General features: G+C 34.0%; 1 protein-coding gene across 8 annotated transcripts in view; it reads right to left on the minus strand.

Annotated features, from left to right (window-relative positions):
• The window catches only part of SAMD4A (sterile alpha motif domain containing 4A), a 313,807-nt gene that overhangs the window by 66,744 nt on the left and 223,581 nt on the right, over window positions 1–23,482 (minus strand). For all 8 annotated transcript variants that reach the window (XR_012473918.1, XM_074213459.1, XM_074213455.1 and 5 more), the window contains 3 exons: window positions 13,824–13,933; window positions 11,927–12,013; window positions 2,628–2,925 (listed from right to left, as the gene is read on the minus strand). Coding sequence is in view for 7 of the 8 variants with exons in the window: in XM_074213459.1 (XP_074069560.1) it covers window positions 2,628–2,925; window positions 11,927–12,013; window positions 13,824–13,933 (495 nt within the window). In the remaining variant the exon portion in view is untranslated. The remainder of the gene's footprint in view (window positions 1–2,627; window positions 2,926–11,926; window positions 12,014–13,823; window positions 13,934–23,482) is intronic.

Raw genomic sequence — 23,482 nt, forward strand, 5'->3', positions numbered from 1 at the left:
GTGTTTTTGTGTGTGTAGTTATCTCCTGTATATATTTATATATATATATGGATGTATTGTATATGTGGGTATGTAGTTTGTGACTTGCAGCTTAAGAGATCCAATGTTGGCATTAGTGGCAAAATAGTACCCAACAAAAGATACTTATCAGACAGAACTGTGAACCTGGTAAGCCCCAACCTTATACTTCTAAATGTGCCCCAAATCAGAAGTATTACTACTCATTTCCTAGCTACCTTTATCCATACCTTGTCTTGCCATGATGGACTTGCCTCCTCTAGGCCCCCTGACTTCTGGAATAATAATCAAATCATCTCAGCTATTTTTTCCTGAGAGGTGTGAGTTAATAATCTCTCTGGCTCTACTCAGCATCTCTGTTACTTTCTGTACCAAAGTGCTCTTTCCTGCCTCCACTCCCCATTCCTTTATGTGAGTTGTTTTCCTCTTACATTAAAATGTAAGCTCCCTGAGAGCAGATATTCTTTGCTTTGGGGCTTTTATCACCAGTGCTGGACACACAGTTAACTTGATAAATGTTGTTTCATTCACTCATGTACTCATTCATTCAAACTGTCCTTTTAAAAAACGTCAGGAATATGGCCTAATTAGATCTCTACCCTAGATTTATTCTAGAGTATTTTATTATATAAAAAAGTATTCAGTGTCCAAGAGGTAGAAGACTTTGGGTTCAGTGAGAATCTAAGTTAAGGTAATTTCCTTTCATGTGGGCTCACTATGAATGCATTTTCTCCCATTCACTGAAAATTCCTTCTCACTCCCACTCAGCTAAGCAGTTACCCTAGCCAGGCATTGCTCATCATGGAATGTCTGGATGTAGAATAAAAAAAGTCATAGCTTGTGAGGAAATTGATAATTGTTCTTAAAGTTGTCATCATGAGGTTTGATTCATACACAGAGAAGATCTGTCTCTGGAATCATTCTATAAGTGTCATTTGTTTAAGAAATAGTAAGGACCATTAGGGTGGGGGTATTGTGGAAAAGAGCACTGGGTCTGGAATTAAGTTCTGAACTGAAATACGGTTTTAGACAGCTATTAGCTATATGATCTGGGAATTCATTTAATCTGTCTGCTGCAATTTCCTAAACTGTAAAAATAGGTAAAAATAAAGTTTTTTTTGAGGATCAAATACAATATTGTGAAGCATTTAGCATTTTATCTGGCAGTTAATAAATGTTTGTTTCCATCCTTCCTTTTTATGTAAAAGTGAGCCTTTAAAAAGATTATATATTTTTAACAAAAATTAGGTTCTTTAAAATTTGTTAATATTTAATATTAAAGATAAAAATATTCTTTCAGCCCCTATAAGAAAAGCAAAGTTTTTGTACTTTTTTCGTATTTTTACATGATTAAAAGGATTTTTCTAATTTCAGTGTTTTATTTCTAGCCGGAAAAGTTTTAAAATCACTTTACTTATCATTATAGCCTTCTCCCTGATCTCAGGAGATGTTTTTTCTATTTTCTTTTGATCCTAATCCATTATCTTCACCCAAGGTCTTGTTCCCTTCATTAACATCATCATCACCACCATCTCATCTAATCTTTTTTTGTCTTAATATCTGTGTGTATTTACCTCTCCCTCTCCCCATCTCTTTCTCCTCTATTGCTGCTCTGTTACTATCTCCCCCATCTCTTCTCCAACCCTACATCCACTTTTGCCTACAAAAATGATCAGATTTTCCTGATCCTAAAAGCAAATCTAAACAATTAAACCCTAACCTTGATCCTCCTTGCACATACTCCCTCACCCCCCCCCCCCCCGCAATGAGAAACAAAACAGAACAACAAACCAAACCAAAACAAAGAACTATCTCAAGTTATCATCTGATGCTTTGGTTTCTCTGCTGTGTCAAACTTCTAAAAGAGTGTTGACTAATCATTTTCTCATCACCAGTTCGTTCTTCAATCCTTTTCCATCTTGCTTCTACTACAGCAATTTACTTAAAGTTCTTGTTGTAACTTCTCTAAAGACTTTCCAAGTTCAAAGATCTTTGTTCAGTTTTTATCCTCTACCTCACTTAAAAACATCATTCCTTTAATCTGAAATGAATCCTAACTTTGCTCTGACCTGATCATAATACATTCTCATAAATGAGGGAAAGTGGTGATAGAGAGGAGAATGGGGCTGGTTTAGTGACTGAATTTACCACCATCATAAATTAATCTCTCTTTTTAAGGAAGAGATTTTAAGAGAAAAATATCCAGACTCTCAATATTTGAGAAAGAAATCTGAACAGTTTATTCCTCTCTCTTCCTTCTTATTACTCTAATACAAGCCCCCTCATTTACCAAATTTCATGCTGTCAGAAGCAGAACTGCCACAGTAAAGGGGACAGGAAGTGTATAATTTCTAACCTTATGCTGACCACGGAGGAAGTAGCTCCTAGAAGGATAGAATCAGTCACTGAGGATTTTATCTGTTTCTTTTATTACCCTTAGTCTCATACCTGAATTTGCTCCATGTGAAGTACAAATGACAAATGCACATCCTTTTTCTGAGGAAATGGGCAATTATTGTAATTATTTCTTTCTATGAAGAAAGAAATGTTAATGTAGAGGTGTAAGAAAGCAAGGAAGAAATTCGAAGCAGAGAGATACCACATTTCACCTTTTCCCATGACTCTTGTGAACTGTCCAGGGAGATCACCTTCGGGCAGAGGTGCCGCTGCGGATTCGCCCTCACAGCCACTTATGTGGTGCTGCTGGATTCCACCTCCTGCTGCAGAGTCCTTACAATCAAGGGCCTGGTTATCAGAACCAATTAGAGTAGGTTGATGACGAGGCTCTGATTCCTGGCTATGTTCTTCTGTGGTAGAGCTCTGGGAGCAGTATGCTTTTATTGGAGTGAGGATCATCTGATGCAATTCTTGCAGTGGGACTCGCAGGTTGCCCCCTTCTAAGATGTCCTGAATATTTGAAGATAAAAGACAACAATTAACAAAATGAACCACAAACTCTCTACTCAACCCATGCAACTTTTTGATTTCAATTTTCTGTTTGGTAGAGAGAGAAACTGTGGGTATAGGAATTATTTTTGTAAGGAAGAATACCCAGAAAAAGTTCGAAAGTGAAAAAATCTAAGAAATGGAGTTAATAAAAAACTTTTGGCAAACTAAAACCTTGATGTGGTTTCATTTTATTGGCCTTAAGGAGAGAAAGGTTAAAAAAAGATGAAAAAAATGAGTGCAGAAAAACAAAAACAAGAAATGAGGGAAGGGAAAAGAGTTTAATATTTTTTATAATTAGGATATACCAGAAGAATGAATTGTAGTTATGAATACCTGGAAAGTGGGGATCTCATGAACGTCATAATGAAATCAGCCAAAGAAGAGAGTTAAATGCACATTCAATTAAACACAACCCCCTTCCCGCCCAGTAATAACTCTAAAGAATGCATAATTAAAATTAGGAGATTTTTTTATTTCAGGGGAGAAGATTCCAATAAAATAAGACAACCCAATTACTGATTTCATTTTTAAAAGACAGTGGTATAACATAACTAACATGGATCTATGTTTAGCATGATTATACATGTATATCCTATATTGGATTGCTTTCTGTCAGGGGAAGAGGGAGGGAATGGAGTGAGGGAGAAAAATGTAAAATTCAAGACCTTGCAAAATAAATGATTGTTGAAAACTATCATTTCATGTAGTCGTAAAAATAAATAAAATAGTTTTAAAAGACAGTGATAAACAAATGAAAATGAAAAATGAAAAAGTATAACTCAAAGTAGATGAAGAAGTAAATTGTTAGAAACTATTTTTCCCAATTATATGCTAACAATTTAAATAAATGTATGAATATTCACAAAAATATAAAATACCCAGATTAGCAAAACAATAGATGATCTAATCTCAGAAAAAGAAATTGAATAAGTCATAAATTATCTTCTAGAGGAAAAATACTCAGAAACAAATGAATTCTATCAAAGAATAATGTCAATAAATATATGTATCTTTGTGAAACTAGATAAAGGCATTCAATCTAATTCATGAGATAACTAGACCCTAATGCCCAAATCAGGGAGGAATAAAGCAGAAAAATGAAAAAATATAAACTAATATTTAATGAATAGATGCAAAATACTGAGTAAAATATTAGCAAAATGGCTATAGAAACATATTGAAAAGATTATTATAAGTACAATGTAACTAAATTAAATTAATGCCAGGAATATAAGGTTGGTTCAATTTTTGGAAAACTGTAAACATAATATAGGTCATACAATAACAAAATTAATAGATGCAGAAGAGACTTTTGGCATGGACCTTTACTTAATATAGTAAATGATATATATTTAAAACAAAGACATCATATGTGAGAGAGAGAAATGCTAGAGGTTTTCTTAGTTTTTTTTGGCAAGGCAATGGGGTTAAGTGACTTGCCCAAGGTCACAAAGCTAGGGTAATTATTAAATGTCTGATTCTGGATTTGAACTCAGATCTTCCTGACTCCATGACCGATGCTGTATCTACTGTGCCACTTAGCTGCCCCTAGAAGCTTTTCTTATAATACCACTGGTAAAACAGATATTCATTGATGTCATTATTATTTGATATACTAATAACAATAGTAGTTATTAATTTAGTACCATATTGATGAAACTAACAAATTCTAAAGTAATACTTTGTTAGTTTGATTAGTATTGCACTAAAATTTAGTTTATTAGTATTACTTTACATAACTAGACAAAAAAACTAACAACTCATCTGGAGAAACAAAAGATCAAGACTTTCAAGGTAAAAAAAGAAAAAAGGAATGAAGCATTTTAGCAATATTTTATTTCAAACTACACTAAATTGTCCTCATTAAAAACTCAGATAGGTTAAAAAAAAAAGAAAAACCAATCATATCAGATTAACAAGATCTAAAAGCAATTTTACATGGTAGCACACTGCTCAATAAACCTAAGAAAATCCTGACATCACTGTCAAAATTGCAAAAGAAAAGGGAAGAAGTATCTTAAGAGGGAGATCACTGATGAACTCCAGTTTAAAAAGAATATATATATATATATATATATATATATATATAAAATGTATGTATATATATATATATATATACACACATACATACAAGATATGGAAGCACTGACAGATAACATGGTGAATATAAAATGATGTAACAGAGATTTGAGGAATTTAAGGGATCTTGTTCAGGGATGGAACACAAGATGAAAAAGAAGGGGAAGGATGAAACCTATGTGTGTGTGTGTGTGTGTGTGTGTGTGTACACCCCCCCCCCCCCAAGCTAGTTACCACTGACATGGAGGTAGATATATTACTGAGATACTTTTGTAGGCAGAAATCTACCTACACACACACACACACACACACACACACACACACACACACACACACACACACACATATATATAAATGGGGAGGGGGGAGAGGGAGGGAGGGAGGGAGGGGGAGAGAGAGAGAGAGAGAGAGAGAGAGAGAGAGAGAGAGAGAGAGAGAATGAATCCCTACAATTCACAGGTGACAGAACTCAAAGGAATCACTAAAAATAAAAACCCATTGTCTCAGATATAGCCTTGATGTAAAGAAAAAACTTCTTAATTTATACAAAGTGGAAGGTCTTTAATCTTTAGATGAATAGTAGCAGATAGAACTTCATTCATAAAAGGAAAAATAAAGATCAAGTCAACTAAGAAAACACATATAAAGTCTTTTGAATTCTTTAAAATGTGCTGTTGTTATTATTACTATTATTAAAGATACCTCTATTATCATAGCTTGAGATTTTCCAATTCTAGTATTTGGAATACTTATTATTCCAACTAATAGGAGGATGAGGGGAAGAGAGGAAAAATATGCCTGAATTTCTGACAGGAATAGTTTTATTTTCTTAAGTATGATAGTAATTACACACTTTTCCAGCAAACCTCTTAGTCAAGGAATTAAAAGGTAACAAGATCAATTTGTTAGGCTATTCATAATTTGTGCTTCTCAGATTTCTTTATAGTAGCAGATAATTATTATCTACTACTACAAAAAAGAGCAATCTTTGATTAATTATAGTAGTAGTCCAAAATATTACTAATGTGTAATAATGGCCATCTTTGCAGATAGGGGGAAAAACATCTTTAGCTCTGCAAAAACTTGAACAGTAATTCACAGATTTCTTTCCCATAGCTTAAAACCTTTAACTTCTTCCTCAGGAGAGCCTTTCATAACCTTAGGCCAAGAAACTACCTACTAATAAGCCTATCTCTATTATACTTATAGAGCCTCCTATTTCTTTTAGCCTTTTCCCAAATACCAATTTCAAGGAAATCTTAACCACATGAAAATAAAAACAAGAGGAAATATTTATTAAACTGCTTTAGTCAACTTTTCCCTTTAGGCCCTAGACATAAACTAAATTTTCTGAATTCACTCTACCAATTAATCTATCAACATTTATTAAGTGTCTACTACATGCCAAATATTTTGTAAGGTACCAGTTATATAAATAAAAAAATGAACTGATTCCTACTCTCAAGGGGTTTATATTCTAATGGGGGAGATAATAAATATATACATGTATAGGCAGAATAAATGTAAAACAAATATAAGGGAATTAAATTTAAAGTAGTTAGGGAAGGCACTAGAAATTGGAGGGGTCAGCAAAGGTTTACCATAAATTATAGAAGGCATTTAAGCTTGGTCTTGAAGAAATTGAGGCATTGTAGGAAGTAGAGGTGAGGAAAGAGTGCAATCTAGACTTTTAGGGACAGGCAGTACAAAGGCACAGGGGATAGAGAACAGAGAAAAGATGGATTTGGCTAGACTAAAGAAAGTCATAAAGGGAGCAATGTGTAAGGAGCCTGAAAAGGTTAAGTAAAATATTTAAAAAAACAAAAAGAATCTATATTTTATCTTAAAATCTTTAATGAGTAAGAGAGTGACCTTATGTACTGAAAAAAATCACTCTGGAAGCTGAAGATGAAATGAACAACAAAGAATATGGTACCCTCACATCAAAACTATTGAGTTTGATCTTAAAGGAGTGATTACTATTTCAAGGTTCAACTCTCAAAACCCAAAGTGTTTTCCATCAACAGTCAAATAAACATATTTTTTAGTAAAGGCTTTATGTAAGTTGGCATACTAAGAGCAATAGTTAAAAATATACCTTCATAAACCTGAGGATATTCTCCCACAAATAAATGATGACAGAGGGCACCAACATGTGGAGGATAATGCCAGTGAGGCAAACATTTATGGAATAAATATGGCTATTGCAACTTGCAACTCTAGAACTACAAGAGCTATTCTCTCCTTGTAGAGTCCTTGTAAAGCCCCAACCTAGATAAAATTTCTCTCCTGGTTAGGTGTCTCTGCTAGGTTCCCAGGATCTGATCCTTTCTGCAATTGGATTATTTATTGCCAGAGTTTAATTCATAATCATCTTTCTTCTCTACTGCCAGAAGTCCCACTCATATAACTGAGAAAGCTGATAGCTTCTTCAAGTTACTGTTTTAATGGTATCTATGTCTGTTTGGTGCATGGATCTTTGTTCCCTGGTAGATGTGATATATTTTAGTGGTTAAGTAGTCTCCACTTTAAAATGACTTGACTAATTTGGTTGAAGGTAGAAGGTAGAAAAATGTAACTTTTTATTACTTATTACTCTAGGTTGATTAACCACAGGGTCCAGGTTCTTTACTTCTGCTTGCATTAAATTAAAGCTATCTTTAAGCTCTACAGGAGATGTGACCATCTTCCATCAGCCAAAGGGATTTCCCCTTCTGATTCACTCAGAGAGGATTCACAATTGTAAAGGCATCACCAGTTGTTCTTTATTGACTGATTGACCAACCAATATAAAAAGGGACAAGTTTATAGAACTAGTAAAAATAACAATGGAAATTAAATGGAAAAATAAGTAGATAAAAATATTAATGAGCTCCTCAAACTTAAATGATGTAGTTAGATGACACAGTGGATAGAATATAAGACCTGGACTCAGGAAGACCTGAATTCAAATTTGATCTCAGACACTTAAAAGGCAGGTAACCTTGTTGGCCTCACTTTCCTCATTTGTAAATTGAACCTGAGAAGGAAATGGCAAAGCTTTCTAGTACCTTGGTCAAGAAAACTTCCAAAAAGGATCCATAAAGAGTTGGTTACAAATGAAAAAATGACTAAACAACAACAAAAATGAAAAGCAAAAGCTGGCAAAATAGTTACTATCAAATCTATCAGGCTTAGAGCACAAAATGTGAGAATGATCAAAGGAACAGAATGGATTGGAAAGACATCCAAAAAATTATGCAAATGATAAGTGTTTGATAAATCTTTAGAAAATAAAAATTTAAGATAAGCATCATTATTTAATAAATGTACTTGGCAAAAATGTTGTTGATTCTCTACTTTCAATTTCTGTGGCAGGAGTGGACAAAGTAATACTTCAACTGTATAGACTTCATAGATGATTTGTGTAGAAACTTAATTTGCAATAGAAAAATCTGGCCAAATTTGGGAGAAAATGGATGAAAAATTGAAGAATAGAGCTCTACAGTCTCAGATCAGGTTCAGAGTCTGCTTTTGGGAGGAAAGATAAGGATCCAACATAAGCAAGAAGGATTATAAAAGGATTAGGGAGAACATGAAGAGGAAGACTTAGGAAGTTGAAGGATAAAGTAGTTTTTGGTATCAGGTAGGAGAAGGGAAGGTGGGAAGGATGGGGAAATTGAAGAAGCAGATGAAGAAAGGAAGGATGAAGGAAGGGTAAGTGGGTGTGAAGGTAGAGACTAATATATATATAATTATATATAATATATAATAATAACTAATATATATATATAAGTTAATAATAGCAGTTGGCATTTGTAGAGCCCTTTAAGGTTTTCAAAGCATTTAAAAAGTCATTTTATTCTTACCACAAACCTGGGAGATAGGTGCTGTTATTATCTCCATTATACAGGAGAAAGCTTAGGCTGAATGAAGTTAAGTGACTTTCCCTGGGGTTACATGGCTAGTGTAGGAGGTTTGATTTGAATTCAAGTCTTCATGACTTTAGGTTTAGCAGTCTTCACTCCACCACCTACCAACTTTTACACCTATTTATAAGCTACTTAGTTACTACCATTAAGTTATATTATTAAATACTCTAGTTATAAGTTATTAAAGGGTGACAACTGGATGTAAGTTTTAAACAGGTAATTAGCTTTGAGATAGAAATACTCGGATGGAATTCAAAGAATCAGGGCTGAAAATCTTAACCTTTATAGAGAATAAAGAAAATTGTATATTTAACTGAGAAAAGAAATTTAGAATCACAGTATATACTATTTATCTGTGAGCATTCCAGTTGGATAAGAGATTGAAAGGTTAAATGTCTTTTAAAGATGTCCAGAAAAGATAGAAGAAATGGAATGAATATTTATCTTAATTGTGCAGTAAAGATAAATTTCTTGTGGTTTAATACATGGAAGACAGATGCACTGGATTAATTTTTTTCACCCCAGACAATAATTTATCCTTGTTTAGGAGTGCTTCCACTGAAGAAACTTCGACCAAAACATCTAGGTAATAATTGTGCAAAATTGTCCTCCAGAGTTTCCTGGGGGCACTAAGAAATTAAGGGACTTCCTAAGGATCATACAGCCAGTTTCTGTCCAAGGCTACACTTGAACAACTTGACTTTGATGTTGGTTCTCTTTCAAAACAACATTAACTTACATGCGTAATTATAAAAAGATTTTCAAAAATTCTGTACAACTAAGTCACTCTTAATCCCACTGCCTTAAAATAAAAAATAAACAAATTCTGTACAACTAAAAAATATATAATTAAAAGAAAAACAACATATGGGGGAAATTGGCAAATTTGATGAATAAAATCTTGACATGTAAAATGTAAAAGAAAATTGTAAAAATCACTATTGTTAATCCTATGTCTACTTTGAACAATGGTAAAAAGATTGTTATCATTAAGTTGTTTCAGTTGTGCCCTACTCCTTGTTAAATCCACCATTTGGGGTGGGGCAGTGGGCAGAGCACCGCCTTAATAATTATCTAGATATGTGACCTTGGACAAGTCACTTAACCTCATTGCCTTGCAAAAAAAAAACAAAAAAAATTCCACAATTTGGGATTTACTTGACAAAGATACTGGAGTGGTTTGCCATTTCCCTCTCTAGCTCTTGGTCCAGAGAAGGAAGGTGATGAATCTTCCTGACTCCAGGGCAATATGCTATAACCCTTCCCATTATTTGCTGTTCTTGAGAAATTTCAGTCGTGTCTCTCTGACTCTCTGTGTTCTCATTTGGAGTTTTCTTGACAAATAGATACTGTAATGATTTGTTGACTTGCCTACAGTTAGTCACACAAGCTAAGAAGTGTCTGAGCTACATTAGGACTCAAGTCCTCCTAACTCCAGGGTAAGTGCTCTATCCACTGCGCTACCCTCCTACCCATAAATAGTAAAAAAAGATATGAACAGACAGTTTTCATAAAATCATACAATTAGAGCTGTGAGGAACCTTATAGATATCACGTCCAATCCCTATCATTTTATAAATGAAGAACACTGAGGAATAGAGGTAGTAGTGACTAATATCTGAGATGGGATCTGAACATAGGTCTTTCTGATTTCAAGGCTTGAAAAATATTCATCTTCAGTAATAATTAAAGAGACACAAACTAAAATATCTTTAAGGTACTTCCTCACGCCCATCAAATTAGCAAAAATAACTTAAAAATAAGGAAATAATATTTATAGTGTTATAGTAAAGTAAGTGTGTTCTTTATTGTTCACTGATTTGAAAATCAGTAAAATCTTCCTAAATAGTAATGTGGCAGTAAAAATTAAAACACAAATTTTGACTTGTGCTATTAAAATATCTTTGACAGTGTTACCAAAACAACAAAAAGTTACATTTTCAAAGATTTTCAAAGTTGCATTTTATATAATTATGAAAACTATGACCATTAACATAATTTAATACTCTAATTGTGGTGGACAAGTATATCATTACAGAGAAATTTAGAAAGTTACTTTCATGAAAAAATGCAAAGTGGGGCAGCTAGGTGGCATAGTGGATAAGAGCACTGGCCCTGGAGTCAGGAGGACCCGAGTTCAAATGCAATCTCAGGCACCTAATAATTGCCTACCTGTGTGTCCTTGGGCAAGTCATTTAACTCCATTGCCTTAAATAAATAAAATTTAAAAAGAAATATAAAACAAAAAACCCCGACAAAACAAAGTGAATATCACCATGCTGAGGAATATAAACAAGTATAGAGAGAATTCTGAGATTTAGAGAACAAAATTGAAATGGTGATGCTATTTGCAAAATAAACCATCTAAACGTAATTCTTAAGCATAGTAGTTTAAACTTATGCTTAATATTAAAATTTCTTTTAAAAAACATGTCTTAAAAGAGGAAATAAATCAATTTTTTCCATTTGGAAAGGAGGCAAAGAGAGCTGTCTGCCATTTGAATAAGGGTAAATTAACTCATATGACATGTTTTAGAAGGATATATGCACATCTCTCACTTGCAGAAGGTAAACTCCCTGTAATCATCAATAAATTTTTTTAATGACATAAAGATAAGTATAGAACTATCAGATTATCAATACCAAGAGTATTTTCAAATATTTCATTCAATAGTGGTCAAGAGATAGTTAATGAGTCAAGTAGATGGATAAAGAGAGAAAGAGAGAGAGAGAGAGAGAGAGAGAGAGAGAGAGAGAGAGAGAGAGACAGAGACAGAGACAGAGACACAGAGAGAAACAGAGACAGAGAGGGAGAGGGAGGGAGAGAGAGGGGGAAAAGAGAATTTGGGCTACCTACAACATACAAGACTTTAATTTTCTGAATCTGGTTATAGGATTAAAGAACTGTCAGTAATATTCTCCTTGGCAACTTTTTTCCATTATAGAGGTGGAAATAACATCTCACTTACCCTTTCTAAAGACTTTAACAGGTTCTGTCTCTCCTTGAGCTTCTGAATGCTGATGACAATTTTGTGTCTTGCGCCTTTGGTAACATTCTATAATCAAATGGAAGTGTGAAAAACATCAATTGTTAGCATTGTTATGAGCTTGCAAAGAAATACATCAAAAGAACCAGAAATGACCAGGGTATCACCAACTTAGCAGGAAGTTCATTTATTATTTAGTCCTTTCCTCTTCCATTTTTTATAACGGTCATATGCTCATGTATTTTACTCCACTTTTCCCCTTATTAACCCATTTCAATGCTGGAGCCCTTTACAGTAAGGAAACTTCATGTGCCTATCTTAAATTCTCTGAAGTAAAACTTGTTTTTCCCTTTCTCCCTGTCTTTTTTTTAAACTGAATCTTTTAACACAAGATAAATAACTAATCACCATATTATTGATAATAGTTTTTCACATTCTTGAAGTATTTCAAATCGTACTACTTATTCTGCTTCTCTAAGATATCTAATTTCATGTGTTCTAAACTTTCCAGACAACTCTTAGCTAATGCTAAAAAGTTTGTCTGTGTGTGTGTGTGTGTGTGTGTGTGTGTGTGTGGTACCAAATGCCTTTTTTGTTTCTTTTATGATGGGAAGTGTAACTGAAAAGGAGGTAAAAATCTAGATTTTTAGGTGTTATTGCTTTGCCCAAGATTCAATCCAATGCAACCCCATATTTGAGATTTCATTTTCTTAACTGCAGAGTAAATGGTTTTGAATGTCCTTGCTATATACAAATCACTAGAATGGCTCTTTTAGGAACAGAAGTAAAAAAGTCCTTTTCCTAATTTCATCTCTAATATGAAATTCCTATGATTAACTATATACTCTTTGCCAAAGAAGCCCTTTTTGAGGAAAGAAAGGGTAGGGATATCCCTTTGACTTGGAAAAAGAAGACAGTATCAAAAATGAGTCTACTTTTTGTGATAAATCATGGAGTCTTATGTTTTTTTTTTTTATCTATGCTGGACAGCAGTTCAATAGAATTAAAATATCCTGAGTAGTTTCTGCCAAGTTCTTGCCCTTCTGTCTGTGTCATTCATGTTTAAAAAGTTATGGCCCTATGAACCTTCTCTGTCCCCTGCTCCCATTTCTGACCCAAACAAAAAATTTGTTCTTAGAAATGATTCTCATCAATCTCAATATCCCATTGAGCAAAACAGTTGCATTTCATGATTCTTGCAGAATTGCACCTAGTTCAACATTTGTCTAGCTTCTCAATGCTGATATTAAGAGGTCAGCTGAGAACATTGAAAATAGAAGCTAAAGCTAGCAATCTGCTGGGAGTACACATTGAAATCAAGGACACTAAAATATTGTTAATTTCTTCCTGGCAAGGGAAATATTATTAGCCCATTCTGTTCATTAATTCATTGAAATCATTATTCAGAGGAAACTGAAGTAAATTCGCAACATGCAAACAGGATTTTAACCAAGGAGAAACAAAGACAACAACCAAATCTATTTATACAAACACAGCATGGAAGGAAACACACTCATTCTTCGGGACACTACTGACTTGCTTCTGACAGGCTCACTTTTGAAAAGATGTATTTTAGGGAGAAGGAAGAAGTTGGCTACTGAGTAAAATGCAGAAAGCTAATAAAAATGAGCACACAATGGCCCAAATCTCATTGGCTAACCCAAGTTATTAATGGTGGTGGCAGAAAAGCTGGTATAAATTAAAATACAATAAACTCTACAAAGGAAAAGACAAGGCTAGACTTGCAGGTAGGTCAGACCTCATGTGAGAAATGAGTCATTTTAAAGAAGGTTTACTTAGGGACAGGATGCCATGCCCTGACTTAGAGCCCAACCTTAGAAAAAGCTTAAAGGAATTAGCCATTAAGATAGGAACCTACCTGAGCCTCTAGTTGGCATTCCGTGAGAGCCATCATTTCCTCATAGGTCATCTGGGAGAAAAGCGCAGCATATTTGTGTAGGCGGAGACTTTTTAACCAGGCGGGAACATCTTTAAAGATCAGAGATGAGAAAGATGGAAGTAATAAAGTGGAGAAAAGAGAATTTAAAAAAAGAATGGGAAGGGAGATGAGAGAAAAGAATGAAAAAGAAATGTCTATTACTACATGTTTTACTAAGCAACCTGATATTTATTTTAACTTAAGATTTCCTGGGTGTCCTGCATAGTAACACAACTCAGTACTCTGAATGAACCACTTGATCATTGTTATGGGAAGGATTCATATGTTAGCTAAACAATATTTATTAAGAATTTACTATTAGTAATGTATAAATTACCTGCTGCTTCAAAATTACTCCTTTTTAAGATTTTAAGTCAGACTCATTAAGTTGGTACTGATTCTCCTACTTGGACAAAAGTTGTATGGTGGTAGGTACAAACATATATTATGGCATGTAGTCTGACTACTATTGAGCCTATCTTTTTACTCTATGGAAGACTATGGGGTACTTGGATCAAAAGAATAGTAAATAAGTTATGGACTAGGGATGTGGACTAGGGATGTTTTAGTTACTTCTTCCTCCAAAGTATGGAATGAAGTTGATTACTTTTTGGTATGTTAAAAAACTAACCAACCCATCATCCAACAAACCATTTAGAATCAGAGACATTTGAGGGGACCCCAAAGAAATGATTGGGCTAGTGAACTATTTTTTCAAATCAGATTACATCTAAATGATTCTTTATAATAATGTAAACTCTGATCTGAAATTATTATTAAATTTGATAAAAATGCCAACCTTAAAAATTAGCCCATTTTATTAAAAATAAAAATCATGAGAAAAGTCATTTTATATAAAGCTTTAACCTTTCTATGAATGAATCAGACAAGGCATTCACCTAAATTACTTCATTGCCAGAACATTTTAGAACTACAAGGACTCTTAGAAATCAATTTCTCCAGCTCTTATATTTTCTAAAGTGGTAAACTAAGGCCCATCAGTTAAGTGACTTGTTCAAGGTCATATGGCTAGTGGCAGACCTGGGATGAGGTCCCCATGCACACTTCAGCTTAGGGGTTTTATCATTTTTACCACCTTCAGGTTTCTCTCTTTGCACCATTTTCATTAGGCCACAACTGCTTAGATACCATATGAACTAATAATAACTGAAACTCTATTTTGAGAAATGTAAAGCACTAGGTCACTATTAATGATAATAATTACAATAATACCGAATCACAAAATTTGAGAGTAATATGGCCAAACCTATATCCCCAAAAGACTCTCTACTAGAACATAGCTAGAACAATGAACAATGATATTTTTCTTCTTCTGATATTAGAGACCACAAATAGAAAGATTCTGATTTCTCTGAGGTTAGAAATGTTGCTTTAATAGAGTTGTCAATGTAAAATATTAATAGGGGATAAACTGTATTAGAAAGATCTTTTTTTTCTTCTGATAAGTACATCATATGTTTAAGGTTTGCAGAATGCTTTACAAATATCTTGTTTAATCCTCCCAATAACCCTGGTAAAGAGGTGATATGATTGTCCCCATTTCACAAAAGAAACTGAGGTAAGAAGAATTTAAGTATCTTGCTCAGGGTGACACAGTCTTCTGAGCTTCATATCCAGGGCTCTATCTACTGAGTCATCTAGCTACCCAGATAAACTACTGATTTCAATGTAGAAAAGTAATTTAAACTTTGAGGTCTAAGATTGCCCTTTTAGGGCAAAAAGGAGAGCAATGTCTTTAAGATACTTGTATGTTTGAACCTGGTGATGAATGTAAAAAAGCCTTTATGATCACGTTATGTTATGTTCCACCCCAGAGGTAATTTATAGTTTTTATCAATGAAAAACTAAATATACTAAAAAAATATCCAAATGGTGTTTCCAAGTATTTACAGATACTTCTAAAAAGTATCCACCTTCTATTTTTAAATACTGAATCACTTCATCTCATTATAAATGATATTTCACAGAAAATATTAATACATATAAATCTTGATAGTGCTTGTCAGCAAGGGCCCCTTTTCCCATTTTCTGCATGGAGACAAAAAAGATTTTAGGTGGAGAATATATTAGAAAAGTATATTGGAAAAGACTCTGATGTTGTAAAAGACTGAAGCAAAAGGAAAAGGGTCAGCAAAGAATGGGATGTATACATCTAAGTGTAATGATCTTTGACCAACTTTGGGAGACAGTGAAGGGTAGAAGGGCCTGGCATACTATAGATATATTGATCACAGAATTGGACCTGATTGAACAACAATAATAATTGTGATCTAATCTCAAGTGGAGTTGATTAAATGGTTTAGGAAGTGCCAGTTCAAGAATTTGGTGCCATTTCCTCTGGGTCCATTCTGACCATTATTTTGCTTTAAAAAGTGACTAGTCATCAGCTTAACTACAGTCTTCTCATTCTGGTCACATAGGAAAACACAAGTTGCTATTCTCAAAAACATGGTTTCTTTGTTCAGATAAGTCTAACAATCAAATTTACAATATGATATAATTTTGTACCTACAGAGTATATAAAAGTAGACACCATGTGGCCAAATAGCCAGCAGGTGACCTCTTCATTTTAAGGTCATTTCTTGCATATTAACTAAAGACACAATTTAGTTAGCACTTCAGGAAGAGTCTATCAGAAACTGGGAGAGTCTTAGTTCTCTAATACCAGGCTGAAGAATAGATATTTGTGAACATAGCAATGCAGAACTACTACATACCCATTATTTAATTATCATAGTGTCTGACACATAGTCTGAGCTTTACATACATTTACTGATTGATTGACATAAAAACCCTCAAACTTTAAAGCTTCAGTCTGTATAGTCCTTTTTTTTTTGTTTTTTTCAAGGCAAATGGGGTTAAGTGGCTTGCCCAAGGCCACACAGCTAGGTACTTATTAAGTGTCTGAGACCGGATTTGAACCCAGGTACTCCTGACTCCAGGGCCGGTGCTTTATCCACTGCACCACCTAGCTGTCCCCTCAGTCTGTATAGTTCTAATGTAGGCCTGGGACACATAAGTTCTCTTTGACCATAAAACTCCTTGAAAACAAGATTTGGAAGAAGGTATTTAATAAATGAGCCTTGTTATCACATTATTTGAAGAGAAGAAAAAAAGTAAAGTTCTGAATTTTAAATTTATATTAAGTTTTTCATTATTTTGTAAGTGATGTGGGGCACCTTCTTTCAACAGTCCTTGGAACAGGGGTAGGGAACTTTTTTCCTGCCAGGGTCAGTTAGGATATTTATAATTTCATTCATGGGCTATATGTGGTCAAACAATTAATTCACCCCTAAAAAGCTCCTAGATTTATTGAAATTCGGAGTGCCACCTGTGGTTGTCTTGGCAATGCCAGACCAATATGACCTGTGGGCCAGAGGTTCTCCATCCCTACCTTAGAACATAAAACATAAAGAATATTTCTTAAAAGTTTTGATATTTCTTCGTGGTAGAAATCCAAATTCTTTGCAAGATGCTGGCTGAACAAGATATTATCCTAAGAAAACATTCAGGTTTTTTCCTTCAAAATCCTCATTCTAAACCTCAAATGAGCAACAATAAGAACCATAATAATCAACCCAAGATCTTCCTTTTTAAATGTTAGACTTTTTTTTTTAGGTTTTTGCAAGGCAGTGGGGTTAAGTGGCTTGCCCAAGGCCACACAGCTAAGTAATTATTAAGTGTCTGAGACCGGATTTGAACCCAGGTACTCCTGACTCCAGGGCCGGTGCTTTATCCACTGAGCCACCTAGCCGCCCCATGTTAGACTTTTTTAGGGAGAAAAACAAGAAAATATTTCCTTATTTCCCTAGAGAAGTTAATACTTTTTTGAAGGGCTTATGTCCCTGCTAGACCCCTGAACAATGGTTACCACGCAACTGTACAATTTTTAAGGGCTTTATGTTAATTAAGCCATAGGGTTCTAAATAATACAACTGTTACAACTCAAACACCTTAGGTAGCCCAAGGATTCCTTTGCTCTGTGTGCAGGGGACAACTGCAAAACCAAATGGTACATTCCTGAGATATGTACTATATATAATTACATATATGAATCCTTTTATATGTATATACGTACACACTCGTAAAACCTTTATCACCCAAGGATCTTAATGGTCAAATTCTGATGTCAGAATAACCAAGCTTTTCCCATATATCAAAGAAATTCCAGTTATGGACCATAAACCTAATGAACTTTCTCCCCCTCAACAGGTGTCCTGTTCCTGGAGTGTAACTTTTTATCTTTTTTTTTTGCGGGGGGGGGGAGGGGTGTGGGTAGAAGTGCCTAGCATCTGTCCTAAATTCATGTTCATTTCTGTCAACTGCATGAATTTTCCCCCCCATCTGTGGTAACCAGGAGATAAAGATTCTTATTTATTTCCATTTTGCAGATTAGATAAACTGGGGCACAGAAAGGTTAAGGCATGAAAAAAATCATTCACCCATCAGTGGTTGAATTCAGATTACACCTAGGACTTAGTTCATCCTCACTGATCAATGACTGGACAATCATGGGTTTTTTTTATGGCTTTTTATCTTCTCTACCATTGGCACAGTCTATTTTTTTCAATCTGTTAATCCCCCAAAGGATATCTGGGACTTTTACTTATGAATCAACAATGTAATTTAATACAAAAAGTAGTGGAAAAAAATCACTGGATTTGCTGCTAGAAGACTTAGCTCCTATATTACTTATGTGAGTTACCTTGGTCAAGTCACTTTTAACCTCTATGGCCTAAAATTCTTAACCTGTACACTAGGGAGATTTCATAGTACCTACTCTACAAGGTTATTCTGAGGTCTGTTCAAATGACATAATACGTATAAATTACACTACTGTGTTGGATCAGAGATATAGAGCTAAAAGGTCATTAACTACAACCCATTGCACCCCCTCAGTTTATAGATGAAATTGAACTAAGTTTCATAGTGGTAACATATGGAAGAATAGAGCCCTAGGCTTCAAATTCTTGCACCCAATGACACTCTCTACAAAATCAAGTGAATGCCAAGTCCCCCTTATAGCTTTAATCCTATGAGAATCCCATGAGGAATTCCTTGGAGAAGAAAATACATCTAAATAGTCCAGCATCAAAATTAATAGAAAAAAGGAATGAATTGAATATATCACATCTTTAATCAATCAATGGATCGACAAATATTTGTTAAGAATCTACTGTGGATGTAACGACTATCAGACTGCCTTTTGTGGGGATGGGAGAAGGGAAGCAAGATTAGGGGGAAAAATTGTAAAATTCAAAAATAAAAAAAAAACCACTAGAAGAATCTACTATGATCCAGGAACTATGCAAAGTGCTACAATTACAAATACAAAGAATAAAAGAACTAATACTCAAGGATTCTACATTGTATTAGAAAAAGACAACACATGCATTTTAAAGAATGAAGACAAAAACAATAAAGTATTAAAAATAAATAAAGGATTATTAAACATAAATTAGTCTGGAAAGGCACCAAAAGTTGACAGAATAAGCAAAGGTTTTGTGTAGAAGGTTGTACTTCCTCTATGTTTTGCTGGATTGCAAAATGAGAGAGGGGAGAGGATATACAACGACAGATTGGGGCTAAATTGTGAATGGTTTTACAAATCAGACAAAGGTTTTTTAATATATTATCCTAGAAGGAATATGGAGTCATAGAAATTTACTGAATAGGAAAATGATTATTTATAGGGAAAATTACTTTGGCATTTCAGGTGGATTGATTTAGAGTGGTGAGATACTTAAAGCAGGAAAACAAAATATGAAACCCTTAAATAATCTGGACTAAAGGTGATGAAGATCTGAACTGAGAGCAGTTGTATTTGATAGAGAGAAAAGGTCAAGTGGAAGATATGTCATCAAGGTAATGCAAATCTGGGATCTGATTGGATATGTAGAGTGGAGAATGAGAGATTGGGGTTACCAATTGTGCGACTGGAAGGATAATGGTATGTGTTGGGATGGTTTGGTGGGAAGAATTGGCAAATAGTTTATAAATTATAGAGTGAATTATGGATGCATAAACTTAAAAAAATATTTGATAATTGTAATTCAATATACTTGGTTTCCATTGTAGCTTATGAATTTTATTTTATGTATTTACAAACATTATTTGGAGGAGTCCATAGCTGGGTAGCATATTGGATAGAGTATCAAGCCTGGAGTCAGGCTTGATATGAATTCAAATCCAGTCCCAGATTCTTATTAACTGTGTGACTCTGAGCAAGTCATTTAACCTTAGTTGTCTTAGTATTCTCATTTGTAAAATGAACTGAAAAAAGAAATGGTAAACCACTCTAGTATATTTGCCAAGAAAACCCAGATGGGGTCATTAAGAGTCAGACATGAATGAACAGCAGCATAAGCTTTACCAAACTGCCAAAGAGATTCATGACAAAGAAAAGATTAAGAATATTTCATTTATAGTCACCTTTATAGTTACCTAGGGAATTAAGAGTTTAAATAATCTTCCTAGTTACATAGCCGGTATATATCACAAACAGAACTTGAATCAGTACTTTATGACTTCAAGGATGGTTCTTTGTGAGTCATACTATAACTGTCACCTTAAATATTGTTTCCTTAACTGTCTACCCTTTATGGAAAGGCATACAGGGTAACCTTTGGATGAGCAAAGAATGTCTATTTTGATAAAATGTCTATGTAGATGAACTTAATGTGAACAGACAATTTAAATTCTTTTTTTTGTTTGTTTGTTTTTTTTGCAAGGAAAATGGGTTAAGTGGCTTGCCCAAGGCCACACAGCTAGGTCATTATTATTGTCTGAGGCCAGATTTGAACTCAGGTACTCCTGACTCCAGGGCCAGTGCTCTATCCACTGCGCCACCTAGCCTCCCCAATTTAAATTTTTGCTTGTAGTTTCAATTAGGTTTGATATTCTTTCATTCAGTTCTACAGGGCAACATTTTAATGAGCCACGAATACAGTACCTATACTACTGTATAGAAAGCATCATGTCCCTGGGGATTCACTGAAATACCAAGTCAAAGAATTCAGGATGTAACTTGTTTCAGAATCCAACTCAGAGAATACCAGAATACGTGTCTACAAGTAATTGGTAAAAAAGAAAATTAAGGAAATTTACCAAATGCTTATGTTTAAGATAAATGAATTCAAGTTAATATGTGGGAAAGCAATATTCTTCCTATATATTAGTCACATATTAATATAATAGTCTTTTGTGACCTAAGATTTCTACCTCCAGGAAATGTTTCCTAATCTTATTCTGAAGAAGGAATCAAAGACAGGCATTTCCAGTACAATAAGACTAAAAGAACTCTTAACTAGAAGGAGTCTTCATAACCATCTATTCATTTTATGGACAGATAAAATAAGACTGAGAGAATTTATTCACTAAGGATCACACAATTAGTGATCAAGGATTCCAATTCAACCCTTGTTTTCCTATACCATACTTCTACCCACTTGAAACAATTTTTTTTCTCCATAAAGTGGTTTTATTTTTTTTTAAACTTTTTAGAAAAGTTTTACTTATTTTGAGTCTTACAACTCCCCCCCCATCTTGCTTCCCTCCCCCAACCCCCACAGAAGGCAGTTTGTTAGTGTTTATGTCATTTCCATAGTATGCACTTGAACCAATTTCAAGAGCAAGAGACTCCTTCCTTTTTGTAATTAAAAAAAACGTGAAAACATTGTACAGTATCTACTTTACCTTGGGACAGTGTCTAGAGTGCTGGACCTAAAGTCAGAAAGACTCATCTTCCTGAATTCAAATCTGACCTCAGACTCTTATTAGCTCACAACTCCATTTGGGGAAGTTTCCTCATCTGTAAAATGAGCTGGAGAAGGAAATTGTAAACTAATATTTTTGCCAAGAAAACACTAAATGAGGTCACAAAGAGTTGGATATGACTAACACAACAATTTTATCTTGATCTTGTAGAGAGAATGAAATATATATTAAGTATTTATTATAGTGTTTGGCAAATAATAGGCATTTGATAAATGCTTATTCCCTTATAAAAAATTAATTTTAGAAAATGGTTGATTAAATTTGTAGCAAATTTCAGCAGTCTGTGATAAGTCTTATCCCTGGTTCTATCCCCTTCTCAGATACTAAACCTTATTTTTTTTTTTATCAAGTTAGCCACAAGATTGCTGTTTCTGACATTTCACCTTGCCACAACTTCTTAATTTCATGCAAGTTTCATGTCTCAAGGTCTAGAATGGTGCTACCAATCATATGAACAATATTAACTAATGATGAAGATAATTATAGTTTTATATATATGTATATATTTAAACAAAGTGTAAAAAAAATTATCCAATACACATTTAGTTTAAATAAGTACAAATTGCACTTTCCACAGGAGTAAAGTATTCAACTCAGTTTCCTATTTTCTCGTGAGTCCACTTCAAGCAGACAAATTAATTGCATTCCTTTCTCTGTATCAACCATTATTTCAAGGCAAAAATTTGTGCTTCTGAGTACACAATCCTTTATGTTGACATTTGCTGAAAAATAAAAAGAGGAAAAGCAGGCAAGGTAGTGTTGATAATTTTTGGAGTTCAAAAGTTGGTCTATTTAGAAAAGAAATTGGTGACCATCAAGTAGCAGTCTCTAATGGTTCTAGGAAGAGAAGGTGGTAAATTCAAGTTCCAAGTGAAATGAAAGAATGAAAAGCATTATTTATTAGTGGGATCTTGAATATCATCTAGAGGATTTTGAAAAAGTAGCATTTGTACATTTGAGTCACATTATCTGGATCAAAGCCTACCTACTTTATACAGTAAAGAATGAATCAAATACAAAGGAAAAAGTTAGCAATGCACTCATTGTGAATAAGACTAATTCATAAGAAATTAAATTTCATTATATTTATTTTTTATTGTTTAGGAGGCAGAGACTTCTTTTCCTGTAGATTTGGGGATTCTTTCAAACTAATAAAGATTCTTTGTCATTCTTATAAACTAGGCAATGGGAAAAATTACTAATAGAAGGTAGCATACTGATGTAAAAAATGGCTTAAAATAATACTTGTAAAGTTATTAAGGCACTAGGGAAAGAGAGGGAGCATATATATATTTATGTATGAATAAATATATGTATATATATACCTACCCCCTCCCCCAAATTTCTCAGAGAAAATTTATGTTTAAAGGAGTGCAATTTGTTTCCTATTTCCTCTTCAAATCAGTTCATCAAAAGTTTAAATTAATTTAAAGATTTTAAACTGACACACTTTGAAATATCAGAGGACCTTGGGTTTGAAGTTGGGTTAAGAGCCACTTCTTCAGTTATTTTGATAATCCATAAGCAATTATCCAAGCACTAATTGAAGAACAACTTATTAATAAGCTATCTTCTCCATGTTGAAGAAGGGTAACATTCATTCAATTGTTTTAAGATATGCTACTGTGTCATTTAATCAGTCCATGAGGGAAAATAATTGGTCCTATATAAGGAAATGGTGCAAACCCAGATGTAAATATATATTTTCCCACAAAAAGAATCCTTATTCCATTTTTATCTTTTCTACACATACTTGGCCATACATTTTCTTAATTTAGTCTACTGATGAAGCTTTGGGGAAA

Source organism: Macrotis lagotis, chromosome 1 (genome assembly GCF_037893015.1).
Source record: "Macrotis lagotis isolate mMagLag1 chromosome 1, bilby.v1.9.chrom.fasta, whole genome shotgun sequence".
NCBI classification, from domain to species: Eukaryota; Metazoa; Chordata; class Mammalia; order Peramelemorphia; family Peramelidae; genus Macrotis; species Macrotis lagotis.